At 44.1% G+C, this 17,665-nt stretch overlaps 1 protein-coding gene across 1 annotated transcript in view; it reads left to right on the top strand.

Annotated features, from left to right (window-relative positions):
* Positions 1–17,665, top strand: part of LOC131264732 (uncharacterized) — a 95,404-nt gene that overhangs the window by 19,765 nt on the left and 57,974 nt on the right. The window contains exons 2-3 of the mRNA XM_058267002.1: positions 7,574–7,621; positions 9,549–9,771. Coding sequence (XP_058122985.1) covers positions 7,574–7,621; positions 9,549–9,771 — 271 coding nt within the window. The remainder of the gene's footprint in view (positions 1–7,573; positions 7,622–9,548; positions 9,772–17,665) is intronic.

The following is a 17,665-nucleotide window of genomic DNA, read 5'->3' as shown; positions in this document are numbered from 1 at the left end:
CTCATCCGCGCGCCATTTGACAAATTAAGCCGATCCATTTCGCCCACTGTGTGAACTTTTCTCAAACTCCTCTCCCCCGTCGTAGAGGGCGTGTTGGTATTTCGTAAGCTGAAAAGAGTTCGGGCTACCGAATGGGACGATGCTTTCGTTGCGGAAGGCTGCTCTGCGCCGCTCGCAAAGTGTATGATTTCTCCAACGCTACCCAAGCGGGACCAACATGCAGCTTGCCTTCGGTTCGACGGGAAAGGGCCGTCGTGATTTCATTCTTAAGTCAGGACGGGACAAAAAATAACCTTCCCGAAGTTCGACCCTCACGAGTTTGTTTGGTGTGGGTATCTTTCACTTTCTTTCTTCTCTGCAGTCGCATTGGTATGAGATGATGAAATTCATGATACGGACGTAACGAATCGAAACCGAAACGAATGACAATATCTTCGGATGTTGATGGGATCGTTTATTTTGGTAACTTTGACGATGGTCCCGGGGCGACGGGCGAACCCGGTGCGGGGCTGAGGTCGGCAAGCATTGACTTTCCATCGATTGCTCATGTAGCTTCGGTCGTCCCGTCTCTTGCCGGTACATTTAAAGAGATAATGCGCATGGAAAGAACGCCCCCGGGGCATACTGGTTTTGGGGATGGCGAACCGTTTGGGGAAACAATTGTTGAGCTGATGAGGTTTTTGCCTTTTTCAAATGTCCTTCAATTTTTGTTTGGATGAGAAAAAAAACAGCAAAAAGATAAAGTACCATTTTTGAAATGTATTTATTCGTGGAAAGGAAAAGGAAACCTCTCTACGGTGGAAAACAATTCGAATTGAACGAGAAATCATCCTACTTTTGAATTTCTTTTACCGCTCTGTCAATCAATCAACGGTTCTATGTTTGGAAAAATATCTTTCTCGCATAATTCAATGTTGGTTTGGTTGACGAGGTCTTATTGACTTTGGGCTGTCTTAGTAAATCGCTTGATGTGTTAAGGAACAACTTGTTATTTTTGTTTCCTTTCAATACATCTTTAAGATGCTTTAAACCCGATTTTGCAACATCACCTTGTGGAAAAGCATCAAGGGCGAGCGTCTTACGCAACACAAGCTCAAGAAGACGATCTACGACGGGGCGCGATACAAACACAAATATTATCATCTCCATCCTGACTCACCCCGGCAGCACTTCCTCAACGGCGATGGAAGCTAAGGTGGCTTAATCACCTGAGGGTGCAAAGATTATCCTTTGACCATCGGGTTTGAACGTCTTCACCTCGCTCATGCAGGCTGGAGAATGGAATGTTGGTGCGGATTGTTGGATTACCTGCAGGAAAAGAACGCCGACGACGCGATGGACGGCTGGATGAACGCTTTCATTCCACTTAATCCAGGAGTAATTTAATTTACCGTCGCTGCCAGCTTGGCTTTGAGGTGATAATGGCACACAATCAGCTGAATGAGATGCAGACCATGTCGGAACAGTAGGGAAAATTGCCAGCCGAAGAGGTTTGAAATACAAAGTGTATTAATGGAGATGGACACAAGGCAGTGTAAGAAATTAACTCTCTATTATCGCTTTTATGCAAGTCGTCTACGTCGTCTGATTGAGATGACACTGTAAAGCAGAGATTCTAAACCATCTTTAATTCACCATTCCCTGAATTGTGGTCATTTTAAGAACGAAATAAACGAATCTATTCATCTCATCATTCTCAAAATTTATTCTAATAAATTTCAAATTTTAAATAAATCTATGTACAACTCATCCCTAGCATGAAAATATCTTACGTGTGAATCGCCAACCATCAGTAATACTTGCTTTTGTTTCAAACGATAATAATTATTACACACAAAATAAATAAATTGATATCCAATCAATCGAGTACATGCAGATAATTTTATTTACACGTAAATAAGCAACTCGTTATAGCCGTGAGGAAGATCGCGGACGACCCTTGTCTTTATATTTACACGCGGTTATTGATAAAATTAATTGTAATAAATAAGTAACAAAGTAAAGAGCTTTCCGTATAATATATTTGTTATTGGAATTAACAATTATTAGTTGAATCAATAATATTTTTATATGTGTTCTCTAGGGCATTAAAAGACAAATTTTGATATGTCTACACACATAAGCGTAATACAGCGTATGGATTGAGTATTACTGGTTAACATTCTCATGGCATGTGTTTGGCTGGAATGCTAACAACAATGTAGATAAAACATTCATGTAGATTCTTCTGGAATGTGTAAACTTGTGGAAATTTAATTTTGATGAAAACTCTTAATTGCTCAAATGGAGCGCTGGTAATCAAATAATATCTCAAAACACTTTAATAGTACCAGGATAAACGAAAACCGGTCGTCATCTCGGGCCGTAGGGGGAGAGGGTGGGTTTTAAAGGAGAATGATTAAGACCCACGGAACCGGACGGCTGTAAATTGGAAGAAATATTAAATGAAGCCATTCCAGAGCAAATATCGCTTTGGACGGGTTTCCCGTTTTCTTCAGGAAACGCTTTATCCGAAGCAGTTGGGCAAGACGAGACATGCAGACGGGAAGGATCGGAAAGAAAATTGTTTCCGGGAAGCAAATTGAACCATAAATCGATTAGAGCGTCTCGTCTGACCATGAACGCACATACACACCACTGCAATGGGAACGTAATGAACGCAACTTTTGCTACCATTGACGAGGATGACCATGCGCCTCCATTGTGGGCCGTGAGCTGGTGAGTGATGAAGTTTTGCGCTTATTTTGTGGCCCGAGTCGGCTGCCTGGATTCGCGGTGAGAAGGATCACGGTGATTAGATTTGGGTTTATATCGCTGCAATTTACTGGGGTTTCAACACAATAAAGAAACGCTGTGGAGGTGTAATGTGATTTTCTCTCGTTCTCATTGTGGAGCGAGAACAAAATACGGCAATTTGTGTTGTGGTTTTTAAATCAGAGCGCAGGAAAAAAAAGGTTTATTCGAACATAACAATCAAATTTCAAATTTATTAACAGTCAATCCAGCGAGTTTTCCAGCTCTTTTATGAAATGCAGAAAAGATGCAGTTATTTTGCGTGATAAAAACTCAAACAAAATATTAATATAACTTCAATATTAAAACTTTAAGAATTGTAATATTGTAACGTAGCTTTCATAACCTTCCGTACAATATATAATTCGGACGACTGAATGCGCCATTTTAGATTTTAATAAAATGGCGTTTACTGTAAGTGTTACATAAATATGCTAACATTTCTATTTTTACAAAGTCTTACATGCAACAATCAAGGATAAACAAATTTATGTCAGTAAAAATTGCGTGAGTTTTTATTATTAGTATGTAATTCTATTAAGAAATTTCCCAACGAACGAAAAAGCTTTTAAATATTTACATGAGCTTTGTTAACTTATAGAATACGACAATTTGACCAGTACCAAAAGATTTGCGTTTCCAAAATTACAAGAAAGCTGATTAATTGTTTAGTTGTCTATTATATGGGCATTTACTGAGCATTTCAACTGAAAAAAAATGAAAAAAAAAACTGAACGACATTCTCTAGGGTAAGTTGATCAAATAAGAAAAAAAGAACTTGTCTGTTAGTTGCATAAATCTGCAAAATGCATGTTTAAATAGAAAAGTAAAGGTATTTTGATTGTTAGTGAATTGAAAGGAAACTATATTTTGAATAAAACCAAATTGTCGAGAACGATCGAATTAATAATATAAAAAAATCGAATTTGCAAATGTTCCTGGATTTTGACTAAAATACGGAATGCTATTACATGAAGGATGTACTTGAAAATTATGGTAAAAACTTTTCGTAACCCCCATTAACGATTCGTTTTCTATTCAATTAATTTAAAAACGCGAAAGTTGGATACTTTAATTTCCACTCTGGAGTTATAGTTTCTCTTTAACAACCACCACGCTCACGCTGATTGATGCTAAATGAGATTTTAATAGATTTTCGTCAAGAGCCACCTCCATTAGTATGTCAAAGCGGGCAACAAAAACTAGCAACCATTTTGCAAACCAACCGTCGCTACTTTGCGCCAATGCTCCTCTTTACCTCGTTGTCCTCGTTGTTTGATCTTCGGTTGCAAAAAGTGATAAGCTAACAGACCACGCCAGCCGATCAAGCGTTGTCCGGAAGACGCTACATCATTTTTCATGAGGTCAGAAAAGTTTCCTCGCGTTGGTCAGCTCGTTGCACGACCGAGAGGAACGGGTGCAATCTTTTTTTTTATTGCTGTCGTTGTCGTCTATCAAAAGGAATGCCAGAGCGAGTTTGCCACCAGATTGGACCATATGGTCGAAAATTTGTTGATTTTCTAGGGACTTTTTTCTTCGTTTGGTTATGGCCACCCGATGCCGATGCTGTCGTTGGCGGAGTTAATGGATGTTTTATGATTGTTTGGTGCAAAAGTTCGACCATGCAGGCACGGAAAGGGAATGAGTTGGGATTCGCTTTGAAAGCGCACGTTCACAATAGAACGTGCATTAACACCTCACGCCGGATTGTTTCGATCGGGTTAGCGCGATTTTTCTGGAAAACAGAGCGCAGGGATTGATCGGACCCGGACGGACGAAACACTCGAAAATCGTGTCTCATGAATTTGCTCTCCAAAGCTGACACGCATTTCACCTTTAATCTTTCACAGCGCCCCGTTCGGAGGCCACTAAATGCCTCCCTGCCCTCGCTCGCGTTCCCTTCGGTCAAACAAATTCCCAACAAATATGTCGAATGTTCGTGTCGCCGTTCGTGTCGTTGATTGCAAAAGTTGCCCACATTTGGGGGTGTTTTGCTGTTTCGTTCCACTCTGCCACCCCGAATTCACACCCACCAACCGAAGGCTCGAAGATCGGCTTTGACGAATGTCCATATAAGGGCGAAACGCAACAGAGAGAAGAAGGGCCCCTAAGGGACTCGCAGGCCCACGGCACGTTGGGCGACATTGGAGATTTTTGTCAAGACTAATGGGACGCACCTTATCGCCCCAATCGACCAAAAAGGGATTTGTGGGGGGATTTGGATTTGGGTTTTTCGTAGCCCATCCCGATTGGAAACACGACTTTCTCGGCCAGAAGGGCTTCTTTCCGTTGTCGGCATAAAATTGGGTGGATTTTTCCAGACTCGACCTCAACACGTCCGGCGACGCGTACGATTGAGCAAGAGGGCAATGTTTTATTTATCGATCCCAGACGATGCCGTTGTCTGTGTGATGTGGGAAAATTCGGTGTGCCAACTTCGATAGTACGGTGCATTGGAAATTATTCAAACGAATCGATTGTAAGGTGTCACCACAACGGTCGGTAAGATTTGTTGCCCTGCGGATGAGACGTTGGCCGTGTTCCGAGATTCCGACCGGGATCTCCTACATTTGCGAACGTCAGCTCTCCCACGGTGCCGGACAAGGGAGCATAAGAAATGAGGCCGGAAAATTTGCTAATGAATTTATGATAGTGCTATACGGTCCTGTCTGTGGCACGTCTCGTTAGCGAAACCCTACGAGCTGAAACGCCGCCAGCCCGGTTTGCAATAACATACATGGGGCATAAATTGTGTCAGTGCAATTTGTTCTCATTTGGAAGGCGCTGGGAAGCTGCTGTGACAGTTTTGAGGCATGCACGAATTGGACAACATTGGTTCTAAATAAATGCTCCAGGCGTAGGGACAAAAACTGGTGATGGTACTCTGTGTTGGTTTGGTGTTTGTTTATTCATTCATCACGACTAGGGCAGCAGGTAAAACGAATAAATTTGAGTGATTTAAGGAACCATTTTAAAATTCAATATTTAGTACCGATATTCAAATGCTGAATCGGTCTTGATTTTTTCAATCTAAAATATGCTTAATTCAAACTCCTCATTGTACTAAATTCCTTCTAAAGGAGTTCATTTTGAGGTAATGAAAATAAATGTTATCTATTATATATTTTGGCTTTTCTATGAATGGACTTTTCTGTACACTAAAAACTCGACCAATACTGAACTGTCGATTCTGAAACTTTCCACACATTAAGTTTACGCACTGTATTTGCTGATGAAGATTTGTTTGAATTTTACAATTCAAACTCAGTTTTACTAACAGAAACAAAACAAACTTTTACACGTTAGTTAAGGTGTATGCACCAAAGATGTACAACAGGGTTTATACAACTTGGGGAAATCGATGAAATATCAACATCTTAAGATATGTCGTTATTGTATCTATTAAATCAAAACGTAACTTTCAAGTGAAGCCCCTCCTTTGATATGAAAAACACTGTATCGTTTTTCCGATTTATTGTGAAGCTACATATTAATTGGGGAATTCCTTATTTATTTTCTTATTTGCTTTTGTTAATTCATATGTGTACGTAATAAGGTTGAACAAACCAGTTTGTTGATTTGTTTTTACCCTCCATTCGTAACTGATTACTCTTCGATAAAATTCGATTACAAATGGAATGTCACATGTGATCAATAATCAAATTATTAAAAAAATTCACAAGAGTTTTCAAAACATTTAAAAGTTTGGGTTTTTACGATTGAAAAGGTACACGTTGACCAAACAGCAAGAATGTTTTGCCACACGTTCAGTCAACCATTTTGCTGCGATGTATCGAAAAGGATCAATTCCACACTGATGAAGATATAATTCGTTTTGTAACCTTTTATCGTGCCACATTTCTTTACATTTCCTCCCTTCGTCATTGGGGCGTGATTGAATCAATGCGATGTACGTGCCTCGAATGTGAAATGTCCATTTGCGGTGCATCAATGTTGAGACTTTTGCCAAGATCAACACGACCTTCCCGCTTCCGGTGGGTGAGATTTTGTTTCAATTTGTTTCCTTTTACTATAATAACACGTTCATCGGGAGAAGATATTTAATTTTCTTACCGATGACCACCACAAATGAGAAAACTCATGTTTGACCAAAGGATTTATGTCTGTTTGCCCATCGATACCGGAATGATCGTTTGTTGTGTTTTATGCTACCGGTATTACAGCTTCCGGCTCGGACGTTTCCATCTCGCATCGGCGAGGATTAAAATTTATTTCAATTTTATTAGCAGCACGATGCCGATGAATCGCTGCACGACCGGTTTCTCCGCTTCCCACTGGCTTTCTTTGTCCTCCGTGTGGTTTTATGCTGTTGATTCTCATCACACGATCGGAAATCAAGCACACAATTGCGTGAACATAAATCTCGGCAGCCCTGCGCCGGTTGCCATGAGCTGCACCACACTTCGGATCTTAATTTTCCCCACCCGAGCGCCACCTCGAGAGCTTCAAGAAAGTCGTGACAGGAAGTAGTAGCACACAGAAATTTGTAACAAACCATTCTTTTTCTCAAACTTCCCGATAGTCGGAGGAGCTCTAGTTGTCTGTTGGCGGGAAGTGAGTGGAGGTAATTTGATCATTTTGAAGAGGAAAAGGAGGATTGAGTGAGACGGACCAAGAACCTTAGACGCCATTTCTTCAGGGAACGCGACGGGTGAAGATAACTGTGACAATGACAGCTAATGTGATATCTTGCACCGTTTATCTTCTGCTCGATATCGAAAAAAGGTGTTTTACTTTCGTCTCACTCATTCGTTCTCAGATTGAATTTCTTCCTGTTTGTCTTTCGCTTTCATTGCATTATTTGGCTGTGCTTAATACTTTTATATGTTTGAGTTTTATTTTATTGTCTTGTTTAATTGTTAGATTTTAGTATTATTTTCTCAACATTTCGGTTTTTGTTAGCCGTTTTCGGTACTAACTACCATAAACTACTGCTCTACTTCCGAGTTTTGATATGGTTTAGTATTAATTTATTGCCTTGTTCAATTGTTAGTTTTTAATATTATTTTCTCAAAGTTTTTGTTTTTGTTAACCGTTTTCGGTACCTACTACCATAAACCACTGCGCTACTTCTGGTTTTCTACACTCTAAACAAAATGTGTTGTCTCTCAATGAAAGAGTGTATCGTCTCTTAGCTTCCGACCACCAACCGGAAGCTGTGGTGATAAATACTGTGGCTTGCACTTGGGGGTAGCTTACCAGCTCACATCTACTCGAGGGATTGCTTTATCAGCCGCACAATCTTAAGGTGACGACGGCATGCTTCTGGTGGCTTTTAATTTCATTTGTCATCCCCAACCCCAACAGTTTCGTCTTTTTTACGAGGTAATTTCCCTTTATTTCTTCCTCCCACACACGCACACACACACACACACACACACACACACACACACACACACATAAGCGCACCATTTAAGGGAGGTACATGCGTATCGGTTACAATGAGCTGCGGCGCCATCTGTCAAGCGTTCGCCATGGTTAGGCGGCGGCAGTTGGCGCTCTCGATCTGTTTCGAGATGGGAGTCAAAGGTTAGCAGGAAATAGCGTTTTCGGTTACGCAAACACACAAATAATCGTTTAATAACGGACCGCCCCGATGGGTTGAGAAGTTAATCGTCCAGAATGAGTGAGTGGAAAAGGATGTTGTGCGATAATAAAGCAAATAAATTCACCGACTTTCGTCGTTGAAGCGTTACGACTCACCCCGCAAATGGAAAGATGACGAGCTTTCCAATCGATGAGGATTCTTTCGGAGTGCTTTAAGGAACGGGGAAATGTGTTCCGATTAGTTCTTGTGGTTCTGGCAATGGTTCTTCGTTCGTCTCGGGCCCCGGTACCGGAGATTGGATGTCCGCAGTGAAGGAAATTACGTTTTGGGATGATTTGAGCTTCACAAAGGGATGCCAGGAAGCAGCATGAAGGACAGATTTATTTCTCCTGAAAACCTAGAGAACATCCATCCTTTGGTTTCGACATATTACTACGAAGAATATATGAGGATTAATTTATGTTCAAGTATAAAATTTCAGATGTTTGAAGCTTGCTCAATTGTATCTTAACGGTTCCTGCAAATATAAAATGACTTTTACTTCTAGTTATGAAATGATCAATTTAGAGCTTAAGAATTTTCTCTTTTCGAACCACCATCGGCCAAACTGTGCGTCGTAAAAGACCCCCCGCAGTGATTTCCCATTTGGGACCGTCTGCTTGGCCGCCTGATCGATCCAAAACACACCGATTACGCCGTGATGAGACGAAACGCAAACACGCACCGTGCGATCGATCGATTTTTGATTGACACACGATCTGATGAGACGACCATTGACGTGCCGGGCTGACTCCTCCCGGTCAGTTGATGTGCGCGCCCTGCGGCATGTCAATCAATCGGCCGGGTATGTGACTCTGACTCGGTCCGGCCCCCGGTGGAACGATACATGGAGCGGCTTTCAATCTCGGGTCGGTTGAAACCGGAACCTTCCTCGCGGTCGGTTTGGATGTACACGATGATCGTTATCACCTGGCCCGGGGACAGAGGAAGAGAGAGAGTGGGCTCGATGGTGGGTGTGGTGGGTTGTGATTAGCCATTGCCATTACATAATCCGATTCGATTCCGTTGATGTTGTCAGTATGTTTCCTAACACGCTTGCTTACTTGTGCTTTTTTCTCTCTCTTTCCCATGTATATGTTTCGTTTCCAACGCGGCCGTTAACACACCGTTTTCGAACCGGTTTGAGGACTCAGGATCAGCCGTTGGCAGCACGTACGAGGACTGTGAGCAGCCGCCGGAAATTGCACATGGGTCCGCCCGGCTGACGGTGGACGACAACGAGGAGTACTCGACGGCACACTACACGTGCAAACCCGGCTACCGGATGCAGGAGCCACAGCTCGCCGAACTCCGCTGCAACATTGAGACAGACGAGTGGGAGACCACGAAGCTGCCCGCGTGCGTTCCAGGTGAGTACGGTGGAAAACCTTCCGTCCCAGCATCGGAAAAACGGAAAAGATGGAGTGCCGTATTTTCAGGCCACTTCATCGATCGCTTAAACGCTTCCATCGGGCCGTGGAAACTGAGCGTGAGGAAAGAAAAAAAACTCTCACTCACTTTACTTTGCACACGAACACAACACTCTTCCTTCCAGTTCCGCAGTCGGCTGGAGCAAAGGGAAGAAAATAGACCTCCCCCCCCAAAGGGACGACACTTTTACCATTCTGCTTGTCATACACGTTCAATTTGCCAAACCCCCGCCCCTCCCCAGGGGATGGCGCTGAAATTGAGAGGAATAAATTTAACGAGGGATAACAAATTGAATTGATTGGTACCGGGAAACTGCATCGATGCCAAAGGATGCCGCTTCGTGGCGCAATTTGGCGCGCAGATTGTGCATGATTGGCTGCATTGTGTCCCAGACATAGATGTGTGTGTATGAGGCTGCATACATAGGGTCACCATTATGTCCTTCCGAGATGGTTCCGAGGCAACGAACGAATGATGCCACCATATTTGTCTTATCTGTTCCAACTTCCGGGTTGTCCGGTTTTCCAACCGGAGGACGTGCGCCTTCTTAGCTGCCATCTTGCTACGACCCCGGGAAGGGCCTGTGGAACCACCACTGGGCCATCTTTTTGTCTTTTTTGCCTTCGGTAACTCTTTGTGCCCCCATCCCTCTCTCTTCGTCCTTGTGTTCACCGCAGAAAACTTGGCCAACGGCGGCTCCGGAAAGAAAATGGCCAAGAATTTATCGGTTCCGAGGACCCTGATGATGCCGTGCAGTTTGCTCGTTTGCAACCGCTTCGTTACCATGCAGGCAAAGCAGGTTGGTCACTGCCCCCACTCTTCCTCCCCCTCAACCCTCTACCATCTTGGACGGGGGCCATCTCTGCGCCCATTCGTCAGAATCAGAATATGTGCGGAGTAAATATACCCGACGAGGAAAAAAAGGGAAACTATAAGAAAAATTCTAAAACAAAGACACACACACACACATACAAGTTCGTGCAACTGCAACTGGCCCCCACATTGAACCATTTATATCCGCTTCCAACCCCTCCCGGTCTCTTCGCTCTGCGGCTTCTCGAAAACGTCCCGAGCAGTGAGCAAAAGATGGATAGTGGTTTGTGGGTTTGCTGGTTTGGCGGTTTTTCCCCGGGTTTTTCCCGGCCGCACTAAATAAATTATACGGCACTTCCACCACGTTGGGCCTGAAGCCTTCGTGCGGTGCGAGGCCGACGGTTTGGAGCACCCGGGACCGGGTAAGTTATGGATCCTGGGGAGCATCTTCGGCCGGGGTTCCGGAGGCAAAATAACTTTGAATGCAGGAATTCCGGTCGAGCGGAGAAAATCCAGAACTGCATGTCGGAAAAACAAAGAACGACTGCAAAGATGATACAAACCGGCACGTCAGCGAACAGACAGAGATTCCACAAACGACGAATAAATCTTATATTCCAATCTTGAGTGGGGAAGGGTGGTTTGGTAAGGGGCGGAGCGCGCAGGAATGACAAACGAGACTGCAGGTGTTGGACTTTGTTTCACCGGCTAGAGTTTCCTGCCAGAGTCCATCGTGTTTGTGAGGAGGGCCTCCAAGGCAACGATGCCTAGGCGCCTCCATCCCTATCGTATCGCGATACTTGCGAGTGGAAAGGAAAGTGCCGGGTGGTTCTTCAGATGGTACAATTTATCTCCCACCCTGGCCCCCGGGAGGCGAGTTTAGCCGGCAATCGCTTTTCACGCCAAAATGGGTTCGATCCCTATGGTGCCTATCTCTTCGGACTCGATTCGGAGAACTAGCATGTTACACACGGCGGCGCAGGGGCACCGTTTCGCCAGAACTCCATCTTGCACACGGCGAGTCTCATATCGATATGAAGAACCGCGGATCGCGAAATCGAGCGGAATGTTCATATAATTTATTAACCTGTTCATTTACGCCTCGGCATGTTTTGTTCGGTTGGACGGATGGCGATATGGTTACCGTTTTATTTCATGCCTGAGTAATAGCTCGTTGCCCGTTCGGTCCGTTATCGTTTGGAGGGTAGGGGAATATGGGACAACATGAGCTCGAGGAACGAATGAGTGGAGCATATTTTAGCAGATTTATGCAATTTTAAAATAAGTAAAGTAAAAATAAACATGTGTTTTGCGGTTTTCCGTCTCTTTGAAAAAAACATGTCTATAACATTAACATTGAAAAGCGGGGAAAAGCTCGCTGCGATCTTTCAGAGAATTCAATGCATTGAAGTGTCTGACTAGGATTTAAAATTGGCTAGCTGTACAACTAGTTTTAAACGAATTAAAATTAGTTTCTATAACTCTTTTATTTTCATATTCAATTAAAAAAAAACAAAACTTTCACAACTACAACAAAAAATCGCTAAGAAAGCTTAACTATATCTAAGGTAGCTTAAATTACGTAACATTGCTCGATTTGTTATTTTATGATAATATAAGCCACTGAAATATGTTCTTAGTTTTTTTTAATGATATCCACTGTGTTTTAAATCGTCAAACCTCAAAACATTATAGCCCGTAAAAGTTCGCAATTCGTCAAATTGCATGAGCTGCAAGGCGGTTACCCGATGGTTTTGGTAGTAAACATTTATTAAATCAAATACGGAAAGGTGAGAACATCATTTAAGCAAAAATGGAAAATTCTTGCATAGTTTTGTTTTTTATAGAAAAGATGGTAAAGAATTGAATTACGTGCCTTTAGAGTGGTTTGTTGGTAGGCCTTCGATAGATTAAAGTTTCTGTTGTTGTTATTTGCTTATAGAGAGCGTATTGCCACACCTTCCCCTATCTGACCCCTATAGATGGAACGAAGACTTCTAGCATGAACCTTCGACGTAAAGCAGATCTGTTTGTTCGAAGAAAATAGACCAACGGTTTTCCTAAACTCGTTTTGTTTGCCTTCTCGCTTTGAACGATTCAGCCAGGTCGTGATTCGTGACTATCCCCACCCGAAACGACCGGTCTCCACAATGGAAATCCCTCCTCCACGTACCCTCCCCTTCCACCCTGTATCGCTCGCATCTGTTTGCTTAGTGCTTTCTCTAGATGCGGTCGGCTTACATTTCTCGCGCCTCCGCCGCATCCCGAAAAAGGCATCAATAAATTAACCATCGTTATTAGCCGCACTTCATTTGCTGCCCAGACCGAAGGGTTTCGGAAAGGTCTATGCGGCCCTTGCGCCTCAAGATGCCGCCCAGATAGCGGCTCGTGGCGGATGTGGAAACGGTCCAGCGTGCAGCGTGGTGTTCTACAAACGGATGACGCGCGACAGTAATTTTCCAGTCCGGGGCTCTCAATTTCCGAAGCGAATTAGCTCGGCAGGGTGTGGTGCATGCATGTTGGACCATATTGTAGTGCGTTCTGGATAGATTTGCATCCAAATTGATGCATGATTAGATTTCGTCCCTCGGGCCGCGTCAGAGCGGAGAACGGGTGGAGAACCGAGCAGGTTGTTGAAAGCAAACATATATTCCGATGTTTACTGCATGGCCTGCCCAGGCAGTGTCCCTAATTACGATTCACCGATTCGATTACGGATCACCCGAAAAGCGATCCGGAGGTGTTAATAGAAGTACAACTCCGCGCGTCGTTAGACATGTGGTTTATTTATTCAGCAGATAACTGATTAATGGCGTAAAACAAGGAAACTGTCCATTCCAAAATGGAAAAGTCTTGATGGTAAAAACATGTCGTTCACCGGATATTTCACATTTTACGACGAAGAAATACGAAGAAGCATTGGTGACGTTATGTTTTCCCGAAACGCGCCGAAATGAAGTCATCGAAGCTCCCCGAATTCGTTTGTTCCGTTCGGTTATGGAAATGGCAGTGAAGGCAAGTTCTGGCGACATTTATCGCCTTGGCCGCTCGCGTCTTTCCCAACCAGAGCGTTGGATGTGCTTAATAATGTTCGAATTCAATTTTCACTTTTATGAACATCCCGCCTTGTGGCCACGAGGGCGTTGTAGCTGTCGTCAGCGTTAGCGAGCAGCGATGGTCAAGTTATGCAAATTGCACCTTCAACCTGTGGTAGTTCCGCACCTGAAACGACGCATCTTATGACGCATCCGACGCTAACTCTAGTTGGGACTTGCAGATGGTCTGGCAATCGTAGGAAGAAACCTGGAAGAATTCGCTAGAACCTCAGTAGGAGAACGTAGGAATGAATTCTATTTCCGGCATACTGCGAAAAAAAAGTTTGCTCCCGTAAGGGTGTACAAAATCACACAGAATTGGGAAAAGAGAAAGATTACTCTTCCGAGCATACATTCCTGGGGTTGCCTTTGCCGTCTGCCTTCCCAGCTGGTCGGCGTTGACAGAGGCGTGAAGTTTAGGGTGCCCATTAAAAACCTCTTATACGTACCGACTCCCATGGACCGCATGCAGTGCCGCTAGGTGGTCGTCGACCAAGTCTCCGATACGGTTAGGGCGCACCTTAGACCAATTAAAACGACACCAGAAATTAATTTGCCAGTCCAAATGTCGCGCGGACGGACGGTTGGAGGATGGACCGGTCGGTCACAGCATGTCCCGATGCGAGGCTGTGCTCATCACCATCATCACAATCATCATCGGCATCATCTTCATCTTCCAAGCCATCTTCATGAGTCACACTCTAAAAGCCGCCATAGCTGTCAGAGACATTTTTGGAGCACGCGCTTCTGGCGCTGCCACACTTGCGGTGGCCTGGATCGGACTCTCGCTAGGTGAAGTGGAACGTGAAGCCGCCCCAAAACCACCGAAACCAACACCTACTGTTTTACAGTCCGTCTCCCACGGATCGCCGGAGTAGAACCGGTGCCAGATGCTCACCCTCCGAGATACGCCGAACACGTTTCTTCGATAATGCCTGCTTTATGGGATGCTGCTTGAACGCCCCGTCCTGGCCACATCTGCTCATCCCCCCTCGGGTCTCACACTTTTAGGGGGTAATTTATGGGTGGCGTAGTTTATTGTGGTTAGGAAGGGCCTGTCACTGTTTGCACGAGCGAACTATCGGGCGGGGTGTATCGATCAGGAGTTCGATTGGAGCCAACGGCGAACCGGTGGAGGAGTCGCTGCTCGTCTCGAGGGTGTCTAGACTGGGACGCGAGACTTTGGAACATCGGAGGGTGCGCTCACGCTGGGCCGCTGGTGGCGTCGCAACATAATTCGCTTGTTATCGTTAGCTCTTGATCAGGTTCGTGATGTATGAAACCGTTGCCGTCCAGTGTTTCACCGGTCCGACTCCTTGCCGAGGACTAGGAGCTGTGGACTACAGCTCTATCCACAGTTTCGCCCACCCCAACGACCCATTTTCGGCGTATCATCAGTACCATCGGGAGCTGGCGCATTATTTGGCGCACAGAATTTCCACGAACGACAATGGGTGCAATAAAGAAAATGGTCCAAATGGTGTGCATACCGCCGTCGCCATCGTCGCCATCGTCGGTGTCGTGTGCTGGGTGGACCAAGCGCGTCTTCCTAAGGTACATGAACCACAGTTGTGTGTGTGTGTGTGTCTGTGTGCGTCAGTTCTCTCGTTTGAATATCCACCCGTTTGATGTCCGGAGATGAAAATTCCAATTTCAACGCCGTTCCATTTCCCCCCGATTAGATTCAATAAAACGGCCATCACAACGGACCCGTTCCGCCCGAGCACCAACTCCCCAATCTCCTTCCACCAAGCTCAAGCAGAAGTCCACCAATCCGAGGGGACAAACGAACGTCATCGTCAGCATTTACAGCCGTACGCACTGAAAATGGCTCTCGAGTCTATTCCCCGCAGTGGAAGCTAACTCCCCGTTGTGAAATATTTCTTATCCAGAGTGGCGAAAAAACGACAACAAAAAAAAAAAACGGCGAGATGATCATAGGATGTCGTCGGCGTCGGGTGCCCAGGCCGCGCTCGGCAGGGGTTGTAAAGTTTGACAGCTTTGCGCAACCCAAAATGCGAACCGCTTCCGAAAAAGGGAGCCCGGAGGGGGGAACCGCGGAACAGATTTCACTGTCGCAATCACGCGGTCCATCATCCATATACGTCCAACGCCCTCCCGTCCTCCCGCCCTTGGGTGACGACAGGAGGCGAGCATTCTACTTGCCACCGGGTGGCGCGAGAGAGGTTCTAAAACACACTTTTACGAGTCTGCCTTAAATTTGGCACCATTTGGAGTGTTAAAAGTGGTGGAGAAAAAATAAATAATTCCTTTGTGGGACACGCGGAAAGTGGTGAGAGCGCGGGAGTGCGGAGTACCGGATAATCGCCCACTGCGAAAAATTTAATGCCGTCCCCCGGGCAGACAAGAAACTGATTTCCGGTCCGGGAATGATCTCTGCTAAGGCGCACCCATCGGTGGCTAGGCAGTGCAGGGAGTGACGGAAGAAAAAAAACCCAATTCGACTTCTCTATCTCTTGGCAGCGAGTTAGGTAAAGTCCGCAAAAACTGGGTCCAAATATTTACTGGATTTGTGCTAATGCTAGCGATAGCGAACCCCGTCGTAAAGTGAATTATTTCGCACCGAAAAAGGGAAAGCATCCAATCGGGACCCTAAAAAGCTATGGATTGAATGCGTTGGAGATTTTACGGTGGATCACAGGTGGCGAACAAAAAGGGGTTATCTACTAACTCGACAAAATTAATTAATGAGCTTTTGCTGGTGTATGGGGTAACTATGCAAGGCGATTGGATTTGACAAAATCTACGTTTTTCGATAAGAATTAAACAACTTTTAAATCACTTTGGGTATGTGAAAAAATACACATCAACTGATCTAAACGATCAACGGGTCTTTTCGAGTAAGCATCTTATGACCAATAAACGTTTTCTGTGATTACGGTGACCAATTTTTAATTTTAGAACTTTTGTTCAGAGAACTTTATGGATAAGTTTATTTTTTTGAAATCAATTGAGTCGGTCGGCCACACACACACACATCAGGTTAACACAGAAGCATTTGATCCGAAATGTACGACGGGATGATCTGTGCCTATGTGGGGCAATCGATAACCAACTACGTCATTTATTTCCGCTTGCACATTCAGTAGTTCTTGCATTGTTTGTTTCTTTTGTTTTTGTTGTTTGTTTGTATGAGTTTGTTTTTTTAATTTATTATAAGTTGGACAATTTCGTTACGTTTAACATGCAACCCCTTGTTCTTCTATGTAGAGTAGTATCACGAATGTCCAATTCAAAGGTTGCTGGATGCGGGGATTGATTGAAGTTATCACTCAAGCTGATATGGATACTGTTCTTTTTGATTCTTTTTGCCGGCACTCGGGGGCTCATTTATAGGTAAAACGTTTTCAAGCAACAAACAGTATCGGAATATAATGCCACGGTGTTCTAGTATATTGTATCCGTCCGTTAGCTTCAACATGGTAAACAGTTTGGAAGGATTTAACACTTTAGCTTTCTTCCAAAAATTTGGTTATGATTTTCTGTCCGTAGAACACCTAAGAAATGAACGACAGTCGACAATCAACTGCCAAACTATTATTTAAAATTAATCTTGTAATACTTAATGTTGTGCTTGTTATCGATTTTGTTGCTTGTGGTTTTTGATATTTACTCCCTTATGGTCGTTTATACAATCCGTTCGTAATGTTGCATGTTATGGTTTATTCTTACATCATTCGATGAGTTCCTTAACGCTTCTTTCTTCCGTAAAAATGGCATTAAAAGATACAAAACGTGTTTTGGCCCATTGATCTATGATTCACACATTGTAGTTCACGTATCTATTGGAAATATTTCGTTACTTTTAGTAAAATATTAAAAAGCTTCCAAGCAACAACCAAACCATTACACAATCTTTGTTTATCTCTTGTTGCAAGTTATTTTCTTATTTCCTGTTAAGGAA

The sequence above is a fragment of the Anopheles coustani genome, chromosome 2 (genome assembly GCF_943734705.1).
Source record: "Anopheles coustani chromosome 2, idAnoCousDA_361_x.2, whole genome shotgun sequence".
Lineage (NCBI taxonomy): Eukaryota > Metazoa > Arthropoda > Insecta > Diptera > Culicidae > Anopheles > Anopheles coustani.
Note: the sequence above shows the minus strand (reverse complement) of the source record. Positions and strands in the feature narration are given on the sequence as shown.